At 44.7% G+C, this 16,745-nt stretch overlaps 2 protein-coding genes across 3 annotated transcripts in view; both read left to right on the top strand.

The window, feature by feature from the left end:
• The window catches only part of LOC146492738 (major histocompatibility complex class I-related protein 1-like), a 51,507-nt gene that overhangs the window by 31,905 nt on the left and 2,857 nt on the right, over nucleotides 1–16,745 (top strand). The gene's annotated exons all lie outside the window — the stretch shown is intronic.
• LOC146492735 (major histocompatibility complex class I-related protein 1-like) overlaps nucleotides 14,681–16,745 on the top strand; it is a 44,963-nt gene continuing 42,898 nt past the window's right edge. For both annotated transcript variants that reach the window (XM_085147960.1, XM_085147959.1), the window contains exon 1: nucleotides 14,681–14,796. In XM_085147960.1, the coding sequence (XP_085004086.1) occupies nucleotides 14,724–14,796 (73 nt within the window). In that variant the 5' untranslated portion in view covers nucleotides 14,681–14,723. The remainder of the gene's footprint in view (nucleotides 14,797–16,745) is intronic.

The raw sequence follows: 16,745 nt of genomic DNA, 5'->3' as shown, positions 1-16,745 counted from the left end.
GAGAGTCCCTGCCTAAAAAGGATTCAGCGAGGTAATCCGATCTAAAGTTCTTTTTTTTCTTTTGAAATGACGTCATTTTGCTGAGGGTGGAAATCAAATGCGGCGATAGTTTCCACTATCAGCAAAGAAAGAAAGAAAGAATGGATGAATGAATAAATGAATAAATGAATAAATGGAAATAAAAACAAACTGACTGACTGATAAAACCTGACAAGACTTGACTACGACTCAAAGTTAACCTCCACCTAGACAGGCCAAAAGGGTGGATGAATTTACGTGTTTCTTTTTACAGGAGCAGAAAGATGACAGCAACATCTGAGGTTGCATGATGATTTAACTTTTAAATGCCACTTTCTGTGTTTGTGAATCTACCAGAGGTGTGTTATTCATGGGTTTGTGTTGCTCACAGAGATTACTGTGAGAAAGAGTGTATACACCCGCGCAGCGCTAACATTTACATTTTCTTCTCTACAGCATTACAGTTCTTCATGTGGTTTGATCATGTGATTTATACCAGAACAACTAGTTAATGGTTTTCTACTATAAGATTTCTGGGTTTATGTGTGAAGAAACTGTGTTTACAGGTTATGAGTGGTGATGCTGTTACACTGTGTTTTGGGGAAAATGTGAAGGTTATTTTGATTTCACTTCCAGATCTTGTTTTTCAGGCCATGATGGTGTGTATGCAGGCTCCTGGCGGAGCCAGTTTTTAAGTAAACTTAATATGCAAACACACTAACATCTTTTATTGCAGGGTTATAGGTCCGGGGTGGTGCTGCTCCAGAGGGGGAGATGCCCTGATGTTGCCTGGGACATGATCTAGCTAACCTTTTTCTTTAAGACAGGAATCTGGTTTTGATGAGTTGACTCATGGGAGTGTCCATGTGTCAAGAGGAGGGGCCCAGGATTAACATGAAACAATGAATTAACATTAAACTATATTTTATATGATTTTTGCAGCGATTTGTGTGATTAATAGTTCATTCAACGGGTATCAAACCTATGCAAGTGGTGCAGGTAGAGCATGTTCAGATGAGGCTTTGATGGCCTATAAGTGAAGTTCACTGAACTAAAGAATGTGGTTTGATGATTGTTGACATGCTCTCCAAATAGAAGTTTTTCCTCCTAGCAAGGAAATACAGGTGCAGCAGTCATCCCCTGAGAAATCTTCAGAGGCCTGGTGAGAAGCAAGAACCATTCCAGGCATAGCTGACAGCCCAGGCAGTGGTTGAGGTCAAAGGTCGAGCTGATTGGGGCCCATCATGAGATTAGACTTTGGAGCCGCAGCAAGGACCACGAAACTGAGTTGGAATGAGAACTGTGCCAAGGGGGATTTCCAGAGGCCAACAGAGGAGATTGTGGACAACAGACGGACACCTGAAGGATGAGGGGAGCGTGCCAAGCTCCATCGACAGCGCAGGGGGAGTCCGAGGATGACATCATGATTCTGTGAAAGCACAGGAACCAGAAGCTATGGTGGTGATGACAGCAGTTTCCTATGAACATCACCTAATGCTGTGTCACTGTACTGTGCATACGATGACACTCTGAAGACTGCTGGGATCATAACAGCAGTAAGATAACTGGACCCACCACCCTTTCCACAGAGGGTTTTTTTTTCTGCAGTAGAAGAGTCATAAGTATTCCTATCACAGGACAGAAAGTTCTCCACGCCCTTTTCCCATGGGTAGGCACTGGAAAACATGCTGGAAAAAGATTTGGCTTGTTCCTCAATGCATCTGCAAGGTCAACGAGGGACATAACCAAGAAATGGACGCTCCCCGAATTGCTGTAATGCAATATCGTGTAGCACTGGACATGATCCTGGCTGAGAAAGGAGGATTGTGTGTCTTAATCAACACCATGTGCTGCACCTACATACCAGATAATGTACATTCTTTAAACATGGCTTCAGATTCTAAAGAGACTGTTGATCGGCGTTGGAGTTTTCCTGGTTTTATTTTACTTTATTATATTTTATTTTATTTTGCTTTTCTTTACTTGTGTTATACCTTGTTTAAAGGCTGTAATTTCACAGATGATAAGTTTGTCACTCACGCAGATGTACCACAAACCGATGAAGATCATGAAGACTTCTTTTCCTATTTGTTAAATGAAGATGAAGTGCAACTAATTATGTAGTAACTAAAAATGTGAAAGACAAGTAGTTACTTACTGATGACTATGATATAGACTCTGATACAAGCATCTAAGTTGCCCATAAAAACCAGCAAATGCATTTTATGACGAACTAACTGAAAATACATGTTGTAAGGAGTTATGTCCTGATAAATGATATGTATTTTGCCGTACAATTCAAATTGCTAAACACAGGCTGGAATGTGAAAAGATTTTACTTTATTACCTCTATGTTTAGCTTATTTAAATTGCAGAGTAATGCCTGTACATAGCGTGTCAGCAAATTCTTTAGCTGGAGCAAAGTGATCACATGAGGAAGTTGCTTAAGTTAGACAAACACCCACATGTATTGTTTTAACCCACTACAAGATCGTTAATCAACTTGTTCCACTTCGTCTTGCAAGCTTGCATCCTGTGCAGCCTCTATGCAAGCAGCAGATAAGAAGTTGTTTTTTCCTAACTTGTACTCCACCCATGAGTGTTACGTGAGAGGACAGTATATAATAAACTCTGAGCGAATGCCTGGCGCGCTTTGCCTACACTTTCTGTAGTCGACGGAAGGTGTCAGGTAATCGTCCATGTACATGAATTAACTCTGGGCCCGTGATTCTTTGCTTTCCTGAGGTTTTTCTCCTTACAGGGAAAGAGAGGAGCAGAGAGAGAGAGAGGAACAGAGAGAGAGAGAGGAACAGAGAGGGAGAGAGAGGAGCAGAGAGGAGCAGAGAGGGAGAGAGGAGCAGAGAGGGAGAGAGAGGAGCAGAGAGGGAGAGAGAGGGAGAGAGGAACAGAGAGGGAGAGAGAGGAGCAGAGAGGGAGAGAGAGGAGCAGAGAGGGAGAGAGAGGGAGAGAGAGGGAGAGAGGAACAGAGAGGGAAAGAGAGGAGCAGAGAGGGAGAGAGAGGGAGAGAGAGGAGCAGAGAGGGAGAGAGAGGGAGAGAGGAACAGAGGAGCAGAGAGGGAGAGAGAGGAGCAGAGAGGGAGAGAGAGGGAGAGAGGAACAGAGAGGGAGAGAGGAACAGAGGAGCAGAGAGGGAGAGAGAGGAGCAGAGAGGGAGAGAGAGGGAGAGAGAGGGAGAGAGGAACAGAGAGGGAGAGAGAGGAGCAGAGAGGGAGAGAGAGGGAGAGAGGAACAGAGAGGGAGAGAGAGGAGCAGAGAGGGAGAGAGAGGGAGAGAGAGGGAGAGAGAGGAGCAGAGAGGGAGAGAGGAACAGATGAGCAGAGAGGGAGAGAGAGGAGCAGAGAGAGAGAGAGGGAGAGAGAGGAGCAGAGAGGGAGAGAGAGGGAGAGAGAGGGAGAGAGGAACAGAGGAGCAGAGAGGGAGAGAGAGGAGCAGAGAGGGAGAGAGGAACAGAGAGGGAGAGAGAGGAGCAGAGAGGGAGAGAGAGGAGCAGAGAGGGAGAGAGAGGGAGAGAGGAGCAGAGAGGGAGAGAGAGGAGCAGAGAGGGAGAGAGAGGGAGAGAGGAAAAGAGAGGGAGAGAGAGGGAGAGAGAGGGAGAGAGGAACAGAGAGGGAGAGAGAGGAGCAGAGAGGGAGAGAGAGGAGCAGAGAGGGAGAGAGATGAGCAGAGAGGGAGAGAGAGGGAGAGAGAGGAGCAGAGAGGGAGAGAGGAGCAGAGAGGGAGAGAGAGGAGCAGAGAGGGAAAGAGAGGGAGAGAGAGGGAGAGAGAGAGGGAGAGAGAGGGAGAGAGAGGAGCAGAGAGAGAGAGAGAGGAGCAGAGAGGGAGAGAGGAACAGAGAGGGAGAGAGAGGGAGAGAGAGGAACAGAGAGGGAGAGAGAGGGAGAGAGAGGGAGAGAGAGGAGCAGAGAGAGAGAGAGGAGCAGAGAGGGAGAGAGAGGAGCAGAGAGGGAAAGAGAGGAGCAGAGAGAGAGAGAGGAGCAGAGAGGGAGAGAGGAACAGAGAGGGAGAGAGAGGAGCAGAGAGGGAGAGAGGAACAGAGAGGGAGAGAGAGGGAGAGAGAGGAGCAGAGAGAGAGAGAGAGGAGCAGAGAGGGAGAGAGAGGGAGAGAGAGGAGCAGAGAGAGAGAGAGGAGCAGAGAGGGAGAGAGAGGAGCAGAGAGGGAGAGAGAGGAGCAGAGAGGGAGAGAGGAGCAGAGAGGGAGAGAGGAACAGAGAGGGAGAGAGAGGAGCAGAGAGGGAGAGAGAGGGAGAGAGAGGAACAGAGAGGGAGAGAGGAACAGAGAGGGAGAGAGAGGAGCAGAGAGAGAGAGAGGAGCAGAGAGGGAGAGAGGAACAGAGAGGGAGAGAGAGAGAGAGAGAGGAGCAGAGAGAGAGAGAGAGGAGCAGAGAGGGAGAGAGATGAGCAGAGAGGGAGAGAGAGGGAGAGAGAGGAGCAGAGAGGGAGAGAGGAGCAGAGAGGGAGAGAGAGGAGCAGAGAGGGAAAGAGAGGGAGAGAGAGGAGCAGAGAGGGAGAGAGGAGCAGAGAGGGAGAGAGAGGAGCAGAGAGGGAAAGAGAGGGAGAGAGAGGAGCAGAGAGGGAGAGAGGAACAGAGAGGGAGAGAGAGAGGGAGAGAGAGGGAGAGAGGAACAGAGAGGGAGAGAGAGGAGCAGAGAGGGAGAGAGAGGAGCAGAGAGGGAGAGAGAGGAGCAGAGAGGGAGAGAGAGGAACAGAGAGGGAGAGAGAGGAACAGAGAGGGAGAGAGAGGAGCAGAGAGGGAAAGAGAGGGAGAGAGAGGGAGAGAGAGAGGGAGAGAGAGGGAGAGAGAGGAGCAGAGAGAGAGAGAGAGGAGCAGAGAGGGAGAGAGGAACAGAGAGGGAGAGAGAGGGAGAGAGAGGAACAGAGAGGGAGAGAGAGGGAGAGAGAGGGAGAGAGAGGAGCAGAGAGAGAGAGAGGAGCAGAGAGGGAGAGAGAGGAGCAGAGAGGGAAAGAGAGGAGCAGAGAGAGAGAGAGGAGCAGAGAGGGAGAGAGGAACAGACAGGGAGAGAGAGGAGCAGAGAGGGAGAGAGGAACAGAGAGGGAGAGAGAGGGAGAGAGAGGAGCAGAGAGAGAGAGAGAGGAGCAGAGAGGGAGAGAGAGGGAGAGAGAGGAGCAGAGAGAGAGAGAGGAGCAGAGAGGGAGAGAGAGGAGCAGAGAGGGAGAGAGAGGAGCAGAGAGGGAGAGAGGAGCAGAGAGGGAGAGAGGAACAGAGAGGGAGAGAGAGGAGCAGAGAGGGAGAGAGAGGGAGAGAGAGGAACAGAGAGGGAGAGAGGAACAGAGAGGGAGAGAGAGGAGCAGAGAGAGAGAGAGGAGCAGAGAGGGAGAGAGGAACAGAGAGGGAGAGAGAGAGAGAGAGAGGAGCAGAGAGAGAGAGAGAGGAGCAGAGAGGGAGAGAGAGGGAGAGAGAGGAGCAGAGAGGGAGAGAGGAGCAGAGAGGGAGAGAGAGGAGCAGAGAGGGAAAGAGAGGGAGAGAGAGGAGCAGAGAGGGAGAGAGGAGCAGAGAGGGAGAGAGAGGAGCAGAGAGGGAAAGAGAGGGAGAGAGAGGAGCAGAGAGGGAGAGAGGAACAGAGAGGGAGAGAGAGAGGGAGAGAGAGGGAGAGAGAGGAGCAGAGAGGGAGAGAGGAACAGAGAGGGAGAGAGAGGAGCAGAGAGGGAGAGAGAGGAGCAGAGAGGGAGAGAGAGGGAGAGAGAGGAACAGAGAGGGAGAGAGAGGGAGAGAGAGGAGCAGAGAGGGAGAGAGGGAAAGAGAGGAGCAGAGAGAGAGAGAGGAGCAGAGAGGGAGAGAGGAACAGAGAGGGAGAGAGAGAGAGAGAGAGGAGCAGAGAGGGAGAGAGAGGAGCAGAGAGGGAGAGAGAGGAGCAGAGAGGGAGAGAGGAACAGAGAGGGAGAGAGAGGAGCAGAGAGGGAGAGAGAGGGAGAGAGAGGAACAGAGAGGGAGAGAGGAACAGAGAGGGAGAGAGAGGAGCAGAGAGAGAGAGAGGAACAGAGAGGGAGAGAGAGGAGCAGAGAGGGAGAGAGGAACAGAGAGGGAGAGAGAGGAGCAGAGAGGGAGAGAGGAACAGAGAGGGAGAGAGAGAGGGGGAGAGAGGGAGAGAGAGGAGCAGAGAGAGAGAGAGAGGAGCAGAGAGAGAGAGAGAGGAGCAGAGAGGGAGAGAGAGGGAGAGAGAGGAGCAGAGAGGGAGAGAGGAGCAGAGAGGGAGAGAGAGGAGCAGAGAGGGAAAGAGAGGGAGAGAGAGGAGCAGAGAGGGAGAGAGGAGCAGAGAGGGAGAGAGAGGAGCAGAGAGGGAAAGAGAGGGAGAGAGAGGGAGAGAGAGGAGCAGAGAGGGAGAGAGGAGCAGAGAGGGAGAGAGAGAGGGAGAGAGAGGGAGAGAGAGGAGCAGAGAGGGAGAGAGGAACAGAGAGGGAGAGAGAGGAGCAGAGAGGGAGAGAGAGGAGCAGAGAGGGAGAGAGAGGGAGAGAGAGGAACAGAGAGGGAGAGAGAGGGAGAGAGAGGAGCAGAGAGAGAGAGAGGAGCAGAGAGGGAGAGAGAGGAGCAGAGAGGGAAAGAGAGGAGCAGAGAGAGAGAGAGAGGAGCAGAGAGGGAGAGAGAGGGAGAGAGAGGGAGAGAGAGGAGCAGAGAGGGAGTGAGGAACAGATGAGCAGAGAGGGAGAGAGAGGAGCAGAGAGAGAGAGAGGGAGAGAGAGGAGCAGAGAGGGAGAGAGAGGGAGAGAGAGGGAGAGAGGAACAGAGGAGCAGAGAGGGAGAGAGAGGAGCAGAGAGGGAGAGAGAGCAGCAGAGAGGGAGAGAGAGGGAGAGAGGAACAGAGAGGGAGAGAGAGGAGCAGAGAGGGAGAGAGAGGGAGAGAGAGGAGCAGAGAGAGAGAGAGCGGGAGAGAGAGGGAGAGAGAGAGAGGAGCAGAGAGGGAGAGAGAGGAGCAGAGAGGGAGAGAGGAACAGAGGAGCAGAGAGGGAGAGAGAGGAGCAGAGAGGGAGAGAGAGGGAGAGAGAGGGAGAGAGGAACAGAGAGGGAGAGAGAGGAGCAGAGAGGGAGAGAGAGGAGCAGAGAGGGAGAGAGAGGGAGAGAGAGGAGCAGAGAGGGAGAGAGAGGGAGAGAGAGGAGCAGAGAGGGAGAGAGAGGGAGAGAGAGGAGCAGAGAGGGAGAGAGAGGAGCAGAGAGGGAGAGAGAGGAGCAGAGAGGGAGAGAGAGGGAGAGAGAGGAACAGAGAGGGAGAGAGAGGAACAGAGAGGGAGAGAGAGGGAGAGAGAGGGAGAGAGGAACAGAGAGGGAGAGAGAGGAGCAGAGAGGGAGAGAGAGGAGCAGAGAGGGAGAGAGAGGGAGAGAGGAACAGAGAGGGAGAGAGGAGCAGAGAGGGAGAGAGAGGGAGAGAGGAACAGAGAGGGAGAGAGAGGAGGAGAGAGGGAGAGAGAGGGAGAGAGGAACAGAGGAGCAGAGAGGGAGAGAGAGGAGCAGAGAGGGAGAGAGAGGAGCAGAGAGGGAGAGAGAGGGAGAGAGAGGGAGAGAGGGAGAGAGAGGAGCAGAGAGGGAGAGAGAGGGAGAGAGGAACAGAGAGGGAGAGAGAGGAGGAGAGAGGGAGAGAGAGGGAGAGAGGAACAGAGGAGCAGAGAGGGAGAGAGAGGAGCAGAGAGGGAGAGAGAGGGAGAGAGAGGGAGAGAGGAACAGAGGAGCAGAGAGGGAGAGAGAGGAGCAGAGAGGGAGAGAGAGGAGAGAGAGGGAGAGAGGAACAGAGAGGGAGAGAGAGGAGCAGAGAGGGAGAGAGAGGAGCCGAGAGGGAGAGAGAGGGAGAGAGAGGAGCAGAGAGGGAGAGAGAGGGAGAGAGAGGGAGAGAGAGGAGCAGAGAGGGAGAGAGAGGAATAGAGAGGGAGAGAGAGGAGTAGAGAGGGAGAGAGAGGAACAGAGAGGGAGAGAGAGGAGCAGAGAGGGAGAGAGGGGGAGAGAGGGGGAGAGAGGGGGAGAGAGGAGTAGAGAGGGAGAGAGAGGAGCAGAGAGGGAGAGAGAGGGAGAGAGAGGGAGAGAGGAACAGAGAGGGAGAGAGAGGAGCAGAGAGGGAGAGAGAGGGAGAGAGGGGGAGAGAGAGGGAGAGAGGAGCAGAGAGGGAGAGAGAGGAGCAGAGAGGGAGAGAGAGGGAGAGAGAGGGAGAGAGAGGGAGAGAGAGGAGCAGAGAGGGAGAGAGAGGGAGAGAGGAACAGAGAGGGAGAGAGAGGAGGAGAGAGGGAGAGAGAGGGAGAGAGGAACAGAGAGGGAGAGAGAGGAGCAGAGAGGGAGAGAGAGGGAGAGAGGGGGAGAGAGAGGGAGAGAGGAGCAGAGAGGGAGAGAGAGGAGCAGAGAGGGAGAGAGAGGGAGAGAGAGGGAGAGAGGAACAGAGAGGGAGAGAGAGGAACAGAGAGGGAGAGAGAGGGAGAGAGAGGGAGAGAGGAACAGAGAGGGGGAGAGAGGAACAGAGAGGGAGAGAGAGGGAGAGAGAGGGAGAGAGGAACAGAGAGGGAGAGAGAGGAGCAGAGAGGGAGAGAGAGGGAGAGAGAGGGAGAGAGGAACAGAGAGGGAGAGAGAGGAGCAGAGAGGGAGAGAGAGGGAGAGAGAGGAGCAGAGAGGGAGAGAGAGGGAGAGAGAGGAGCAGAGAGGGAGAGAGAGGGAGAGAGAGGAGCAGAGAGGGAGAGAGAGGGAGAGAGAGGAGCAGAGAGGGAGAGAGAGGGAGAGAGAGGGAGAGAGGGGGAGAGAGGGGGAGAGAGGGGGAGAGAGGGAGAGAGAGGAGCAGAGAGGGAGAGAGAGGGAGAGAGAGGGAGAGAGGAACAGAGAGGGAGAGAGAGGAGCAGAGAGGGAGAGAGAGGGAGAGAGGGGGAGAGAGAGGGAGAGAGGAGCAGAGAGAGGGAGAGAGGAGCAGAGAGGGAGAGAGAGGAGCAGAGAGGGAGAGAGAGGAGCAGAGAGGGAGAGAGAGGGAGAGAGGGGGAGAGAGAGGGAGAGAGGGAGAGAGAGGGAGAGAGGGAGAGAGAGGAGCAGTATCACAGTGTTTCAGTGATATTGTCTGTACTCTGATCATGCACTGAAAGCAGCTCACAGAGCATTCAGCTGCTCTAATGGAACAGTTTGAAGTCAGTGTGATAATGTGATACTTTCTTTTATTTAATAGTTTTTCAGACAGAAGACTGTGGGCACAGACCTGAACTCTTTAACGCAAACAGTAAAGCTTTATCCAAGTAAAGCAACAGAGAGAACAGAGCAACTGACAAACAGTCTGACAATAAAAAAAAAAATGCCACAGGCCAAAGTTTACCACAGAGACAAGTATCCGAGGACAGTGGTGAGAAATGAGATGAAAAAAAATGCTGAGTGAAAATTAACTAGAACTAAAATAGCAGAGATTGGGCAAGTTTAGACTGAGCCCTTTAAAGGAAGCAGACAGTTGATCTATATCAGAAAAGTATGTTATTAGTTTCTGTTAGAGGGCTACTGAGTTACTACTACTGGGCAACTATTTGATTAGTGGCATAAAATCCCAAACGTTTCAAAATGTCATTCTAAACAGTAACATGTATGAATTATTTCACCCTGACTTAGTCGTTAACTCTAAAACTGAAGAGACAATGTAGCTAAAAGACTGAAAATGGCTCCCCCCCCATGGAAATTCAGCAGTCATGCTGCTGTTTCTGTTTTACTCAGTTTTTTCACACAGAATAAATAAAAACTTCTAAGAGCAAAGCAAAACAGTGGAAACAGATTTTAGCAGAAAGTGGAAAGAAGTGGATTCGGCTTTAACCCTTTACATGCACCAGGCAGTTAAACCAGGAGTACAAGAGGACTCACACTCCAATAACTGCACTGAGAGAAAATAGACTATTTGCTACTGTCATTGGATGTGACACATACAAGATATATTATCTCTCTTGAATGTAAGCTAAACTGAAAACAACAATATAGTTAAGAGATAGAAATGTTATAAATGGTTTAAAATGCTTAAAATGCCATAGAAACAGACCTAAAGTCTTAGAAAGACAGATCAAGAGTAGACCATGCAAGAGTGCTATTACTGTGCATCTAGAATGAGATTCATGACTTTCTCATGGGTGTTTCTGGAATTAAAAAAAGGTTTACAGAGTTAAACAGAGCAAAGCAGAGAAGACTTTTAATGTATTTTCTGGTAGCCTTTTTTGCTTTTTATTGTTTTACAATAATATGGATAAATCATTGTTCTGTCATTCAAATAATCAATCGTTTGTCATGCTTAGATAAACGGCTTCTAAAAAGAGGAGACACACAAAAAAACACAAGTTTCTGGGCATTTTAATTTTCGTCTTTGAGTCTCTGATTGCAAATTTAAAGGTTATGAATGTATATCGTAGGCTAAATAATGGACTGTTGGAAGGATAACAAATATATTCAGTGGTGCTGTATTTCTATGTCTTTGGAAATTATCCACTCTTGTTGTCTGTTGGGAAATGTCAAAGTTGTTAGGATTTCTTAACAGTAATAGACACACAGATCTGACAGACAACTGTTTATGCACAGTGAAATTCAGAGTGAACTCCTGGTATGATTTAGTAATCTTTCTCTCAGGAAAGGTTGTCCCACTTCATTTGGTTTGTATTTTGTTTTGTTCTAAGTGTAACTTCTGTTCTTGATTCAACAAAACTGTTAAAGCTACTCTCTGTGTTGAGTGCACTCAGTAAAGAAAACTGTGTTTGTTTTTTATGTGTTTACATTAGAAACATTGTTTCCTACTATTTTTTTGTTTTACAGTTAGTAATAAAATATATTTTATCATAGTAAATATCTCTGTTTAGCCTTCCACTAAAGGCTATTTTTTAAATTTATTTTGTAGGGTTTTTTTTTTTTTTTTTAGAAAAAAAAGGTTTTCATATTTGAATTTTATCAGCTTCACAAACTGCAGCTATCTTACAAATTCTAATTACTGATGTCAGGATAGCATCATAACGAGAATATCGTTGTTAGGTTGCACAATAAATCTACTGACTCACATGTGTTTTAGACCAATGGGAGTGTTCTAAAAATTCATGTAAACAAATTTTTGGAAGTCTGAAGTTCCTTAAAATAAATAAAAACAGATTTAAAACAGTGATTAGTGTTTAATCTTGCAGATATTACTACTAAATGACTGGACTGCATACTTGTTTAGACCTTTCACTAGGCTGACACTAGTACTCTTACTGGTACCCAATAGTAGGGTCAGTTTACTTCATTACTAGGATTATTTAGATTATTTATTTAAATTAGATTATTATTTATAATCTTATGAGGACTTTAGGTTCACTGTCAACACATCACACCTAGTACAAACAATGGTCTCAGTGTGAGCTGGATTGCGATGGTAAAATTAATCTTGTAGTTTTGCTAATTTACAGATTCTTCATATAACACCAGCAGCTAAGCTCCTGCAAACTCCATACCTTCTATTCCTTTCTGCATCTGCAAGGCTGAGGGGAGCTGAGTATCCACCATTTGACTCCACTGCTGTTCAGAGCTTTTCGGTTCTTTTAGTCCCAACAAGCTTTCTGTCATCTTTGTCCACTTGCTCAGAGATTTGTCTTTACCCATGTCTGCTTGGGGCTTTTTTTTTTTTCAGCATAGAGCATTAAGAAAAAGTTGGTTGTAAAATGACACGCCATCTCTTCACAGTGGGGATGTTGTAAAGACTCACCTTTAAGCACATCCCAGCACATCCACTCACTTCACCAGATGCACCTGCTTCTTCTTCTTCTTCTGTCATGTTTAACGGAAGCTTACATCCAAAAATGTTGCATTACTGCCATCTCCTGGCTTTTAATCTTAGTTCACTCCTGAATCCTCTGATCCTCTTGATGACCTTCTTCTTCTTTTTCTTCTTGCAAGTATCATTGGCGGTTGACCAGATGCACCTCGTTTAGTTCTCTCACTTTTGATTGGGTGTGGTGCTTGCCCTTAATTGCACTCACCTGTCATATGTTATATAAGGACTGCATTCACCTATAGTTCACTCTTTCTTCACTCCCACACGGGGCGGTAGCGGAAGTGAGGTTCTGTTTACATCTTGTGATTTTGTATTGTTTAAGGTAATGAGTAACTTAAATCTCTTTGTTTCTTTTCAGCGTTAGCAGTCCATGTGTGTCTTTCCTTACTGATTCTTTAAATAAAAGGAGAATCTTGTAAATGCTTGACGACTGTTTAATCTCAATCTAATCGAATGAGCCCATGATGGTAACAACTTCAAACCTCTGAACCTTCCTTCTCAACAGGGGACTAAAAACAAAAAGTCTAAACATTACACATATAGCATGACATATCTGGAAAAAAAAACAAAACAAATCATCATTATTGATCATTCACCATCCATTTGTGGTTTTCCTGCCAGCTGTAGGTGGGCTTATTTTGGGCCGTTTCTGAGGGTAAGAGCAAATATATATTTTTTAGATTGGAGGACTTATTTCATCAGAGTTGATCTGGTGGGTGATGGTTTGAATCTTGCACAGTTTCAAGTCCAGTCCATCAGATTTTCAATGTTTGATAATCCTGGAGCTTTAACCATACAGAAAGGATGAAGTTATTTGTGTAGCTTCTCTTCTGCCCTGCTTTATTTGCAGGTAAGAAAAAAACATTTAACCAAATCTGTAAACAGCAGCATATTTGTTTTGCTTTTGTAGGTAATTCATAGACTAAATATCAATGCTCATTCATTTTATGAGCATATAAAACAGGATTCAGACAAATATATGTTTTACCGTGTGTATGACTTTGGAATTTTATTGGTGTTACAACTCTTTTTCATTGCTATCATAAATGATACAGATGAAAAGGTTTGGTGTAAACAGTGTGAAAGGAGTCAGGTTTTCTTATATAAAAGGTTCAAATCAGATAAATCTGTTTTGAACCTTTAATTTTTAAGATGATTATTATCAATATTTTTGTCGTTCAGAGAAGGGAAAACTTTTATTTTCTTTACTCACACAGGTTTATTATTTACCTATCAGTTAATCAGAGTCCAGTGGAACCAAATATGCTGTGAAGGTGGTTTAGCTCAGCATCCAATCACATTCACATGCCCTCTGATCACAGCAGTCTGTAATATTTGATTGTGATTTATCAGTTCACAAGGAACTAAATACTAACAATTCAGTCAGATGCTTTAGTGATAAAGCGATGAGGTACTATGTAGAGTGTTTTGTATCAATACTTCAGCATGCAAAAGAAGAATGACTAAGGTATTAACTGAGTATTAATAGTTATGTGGTTAAAGGTTATGTGATTGTAATCACAGATTCACATACATCAACTATCAGGTGCTTTCTAATTTGTTCCTCGCATTGCAGGTGTGGCATTTGTTTATTTCAAAATTAAGAAAGTTGTGAAATCTCAAATGGGGAAACACTGTATTTAGGTTTTTGTTTTTTGTTTTTTAATTTGTGTTTTAATCCATACTGGGAAATTTAACATAAGTCCAAACACCCACAGTCTGAAATAAGTCTAAGTCTCAGAGCTACAGTGAAGTGACTGTATTACAGTAGACTGAAGATCGTACAGAAATGTCTTCTATCTCTAATATCTGCATCTATGACATGGATGAGTAAAGAGGTGCAGGTTAACAACAAGAGTTGTTATACTCTTGTCTGGTAACCAGACAAGAGTATAACAACAATTGTCCCTGGGTTTCTGTTAGGAGTTTTCACTTCTCTGTTTTCTTGTGGTATATACTGTCCTTTGATTTTCCACAGTCTGCATCCTCAATGATAAAAGAGAAAGAAAAAAGAAAATCACCAGATTCTTCCAGTAGTTGGCGACAATTTTCTTGTCATTGTTGTATTATTGATGCATTTCCCAAATCATTAAAATAACCCCTCATAGTTCACATTAAATTCTCAGTGCATTCTTCTTCAGGGTCACTCATATGTGCAAACGTTCATCCAAAATTGATGTCATATTTTAATCAGACTCAATAAGATCAATGATTGCATCATACAAACTAAATAAATAATTCAATAATTAAAAAATAATCATGTTTTGCTTAAGTGAATTTCTCAATGAGCTGTATGATGATGTAGCTGTAATCACATTTAAAATTGTCTAATATTCTTCATGAAATACAAAAATGTGTCTTTAAGCATTTAATATATTTTACGTTTTTCTGTTTTGAATACAATAAAATTAGAAAATCATTGCATTCCATTTTAATTTAGGTTTAAGACAGCATTTGTTTTAAATCGGGATTGCATCTACTAGGCTATTATTATTTTAGATGAGTCAAAATCAAGTTAACCCTCTCAGGCTCAAATTAAGTTTTTGTTGCTAATGCACAAAAGAATACCTTCAATGGTACTTCTGAGTAAAAAAAACATAAAATATGTATGTGAGGTAATCAGGTTGTTAACTGTTAAAGGTTAACTGTTGCAAATCTGCAACGCCTGCCTTGAGAGGGTTAAAAAAAACTTTATATGCAAAGCATTAAAGTTGATAAAAAATAAATTAGTTTTGATACTTTAACATAAAGCTTTCATTTTTAATAAAGCACAAGTGTTTTGTAAGTGGAGTCGTGGGCGGCTCTTGACCCCGAGTCATAATCTTGATTGCAGTCTCTAGGATGGGATGTGATGTTTCACATGCACTTCGGCACAATGCATAAACGTTTCCTCTTTCATGTGAATTAATCCCCGGGCTAAATTAGAACAATAGCTCACTGCTTTGGTCCTATATGTATAATCCAAATAAAGTTACGATGGGAAGGTTCTTATTGTTGCTTTTCCTCTGTCACTTTTCATCATCAGGTAAGATTCTTCATATTTTCTTTGGATACTTGCACTAGGTCTGTCTTCAGTTTCACTTTTACAACTAAATGAAAATATGTTTTTAATGAGAGGAGAGAGAGATCGTGTACAGTTGTATGTTTTACATTTGCTTCCATAAATCACAGACCACAAATCAACTTTTGAAAAAAGAAAAAAAAGAACGTAAATAGCGATGTCGACAGATTAATGTGCTGTCATATCCACTATATATTATACAAGCCGTTTTCAGCAGCTAACTGGGAACTGGGACAGCCAGACTTTGAATACAGGCTTTTTACTTTTTTGTAATTAATAATAATATATCATTTAAAAAAATCTCTTCTCCAACAGAAATCTTGTCTTCGGAATAGGCTGTAGTTTGTGGATCATTCCTCACCGCCCGCTCAAATTGCGCTAGAGTGAGTAGTAGAGTAGAGCAATAACAGGTGTAATCCAAATCCATGATTACATATTCAGAGGGTGGACCCTCCTTTCTCTGTCATTATTATTTGTGTATATTGTAGCGTTCCTCCGACAGAAGACAGAGACAATCGGTATTCCGTTTACTGGCTGTTTATTAAGAACAGTAACACTTGTGGCCATTGCCAATGCCAAAACAACAGGGAAAACGCTCTCTCCGGAATCAAAACAAGCCCCCACTCTTTCACTTCCCCAACACACACTTCACACAGGCTGAAGAACAGTTAAAGTATGTTTTCTGTTGTCTTTGTGAGTGGTGGAAATGTGCATGTACACACTATCTTGCTCTGACAGCACAGACGTCCACCTTTGCTTTTTTAGAGATGCAGCTCTGCTTTTTATTCTGGTGTGTGTGTGTGTGTGTTTTAAACATATAAACACAGTAGCAGGAGAGTTTGCAGAGTGAGACTCAGGAGGTGAGTTGAAGGCTGTCCACTCAATACGTTAGAAACAGTTTGTTATTTTATTTTCCTTTTTGGCTAAAAGAAAAGCAAAAGCGCTATTATTTAACTCAGGAATGAAAGGTCAAAAAGTACATTTGAGTCAAGTGAGCTACTGTCAGTCTAGCTGGTGTACTATTGTGGGGTAGAGGGATAGTTAAAGGAACTGAGATAGTCTGTTTTCCCACAGGATGTAAAATAAATGGAAATATTAAAAGTTATTCTGACGCTACTGATGTTGTTGTCTAAGGTTTTCTGTGTTGTATAAGTCGAAATTGGCTGTTTCAATGAAAGTTTTAGCCGACTGGTCTCAGGCCTTGTACAGTATGAGCAGAAGCAGGTGGAGATAACAGCACATAGACATAGCACTCATTATTATAATATAATGACAGTATTAGGGCTGCAACATTATGAATACTTTCTATGTATGAACAACATTATCACACTGAAAGATCATTATTTGAAAATATGTTTTTATCAATGTTAACATTCTAAATATGACAATAATTCATCTGAGTGATGCCCCACACCTTCTTCAAATCAAACACAATTGATGTCAAACGTTTGTGCTGCAAAAACCTTGGTTATTGGTGCTATCATTTTAAAGATTCTGGAGGTCATCCAAGGCCAAGCAGCCCCTTTCTTTACAGTGAAAAGGCAGTGAAACATAAACCAGTATTGGATATATTTTTTTTTATCATGATCACACTCTTTAAAAGTAAAAAACTAGGTTCAATTTTAATAGTTAAAATAAACTATGCATTCTGCAAAACTATTTGCAAAATACAAAACTATCTGAAAAATGTAGGCATGCTTCCTGTTAGAAAACTCAGAATTGTCAAATTACATGTATGTAGAACCTTTTGAGCATCTCAAGTTTAATACAGAAACAATAGCTAGTTCATCACAAACCAGCAGAAACCTAGCAGAGTTGATTAACACCAATTTTATCTGTTTTCGTTAATGTTGGGGGGCTGTTTGACCTTGGATAACCTCTAAAAAAAACTCTAAAAACTTTTATTAATATCT

This window comes from Neolamprologus multifasciatus, chromosome 22, assembly GCF_963576455.1.
Source record: "Neolamprologus multifasciatus chromosome 22, fNeoMul1.2, whole genome shotgun sequence".
In the NCBI taxonomy this organism is placed as follows: domain Eukaryota; kingdom Metazoa; phylum Chordata; class Actinopteri; order Cichliformes; family Cichlidae; genus Neolamprologus; species Neolamprologus multifasciatus.
This window is presented reverse-complemented; position numbering and strand designations above follow the sequence as displayed.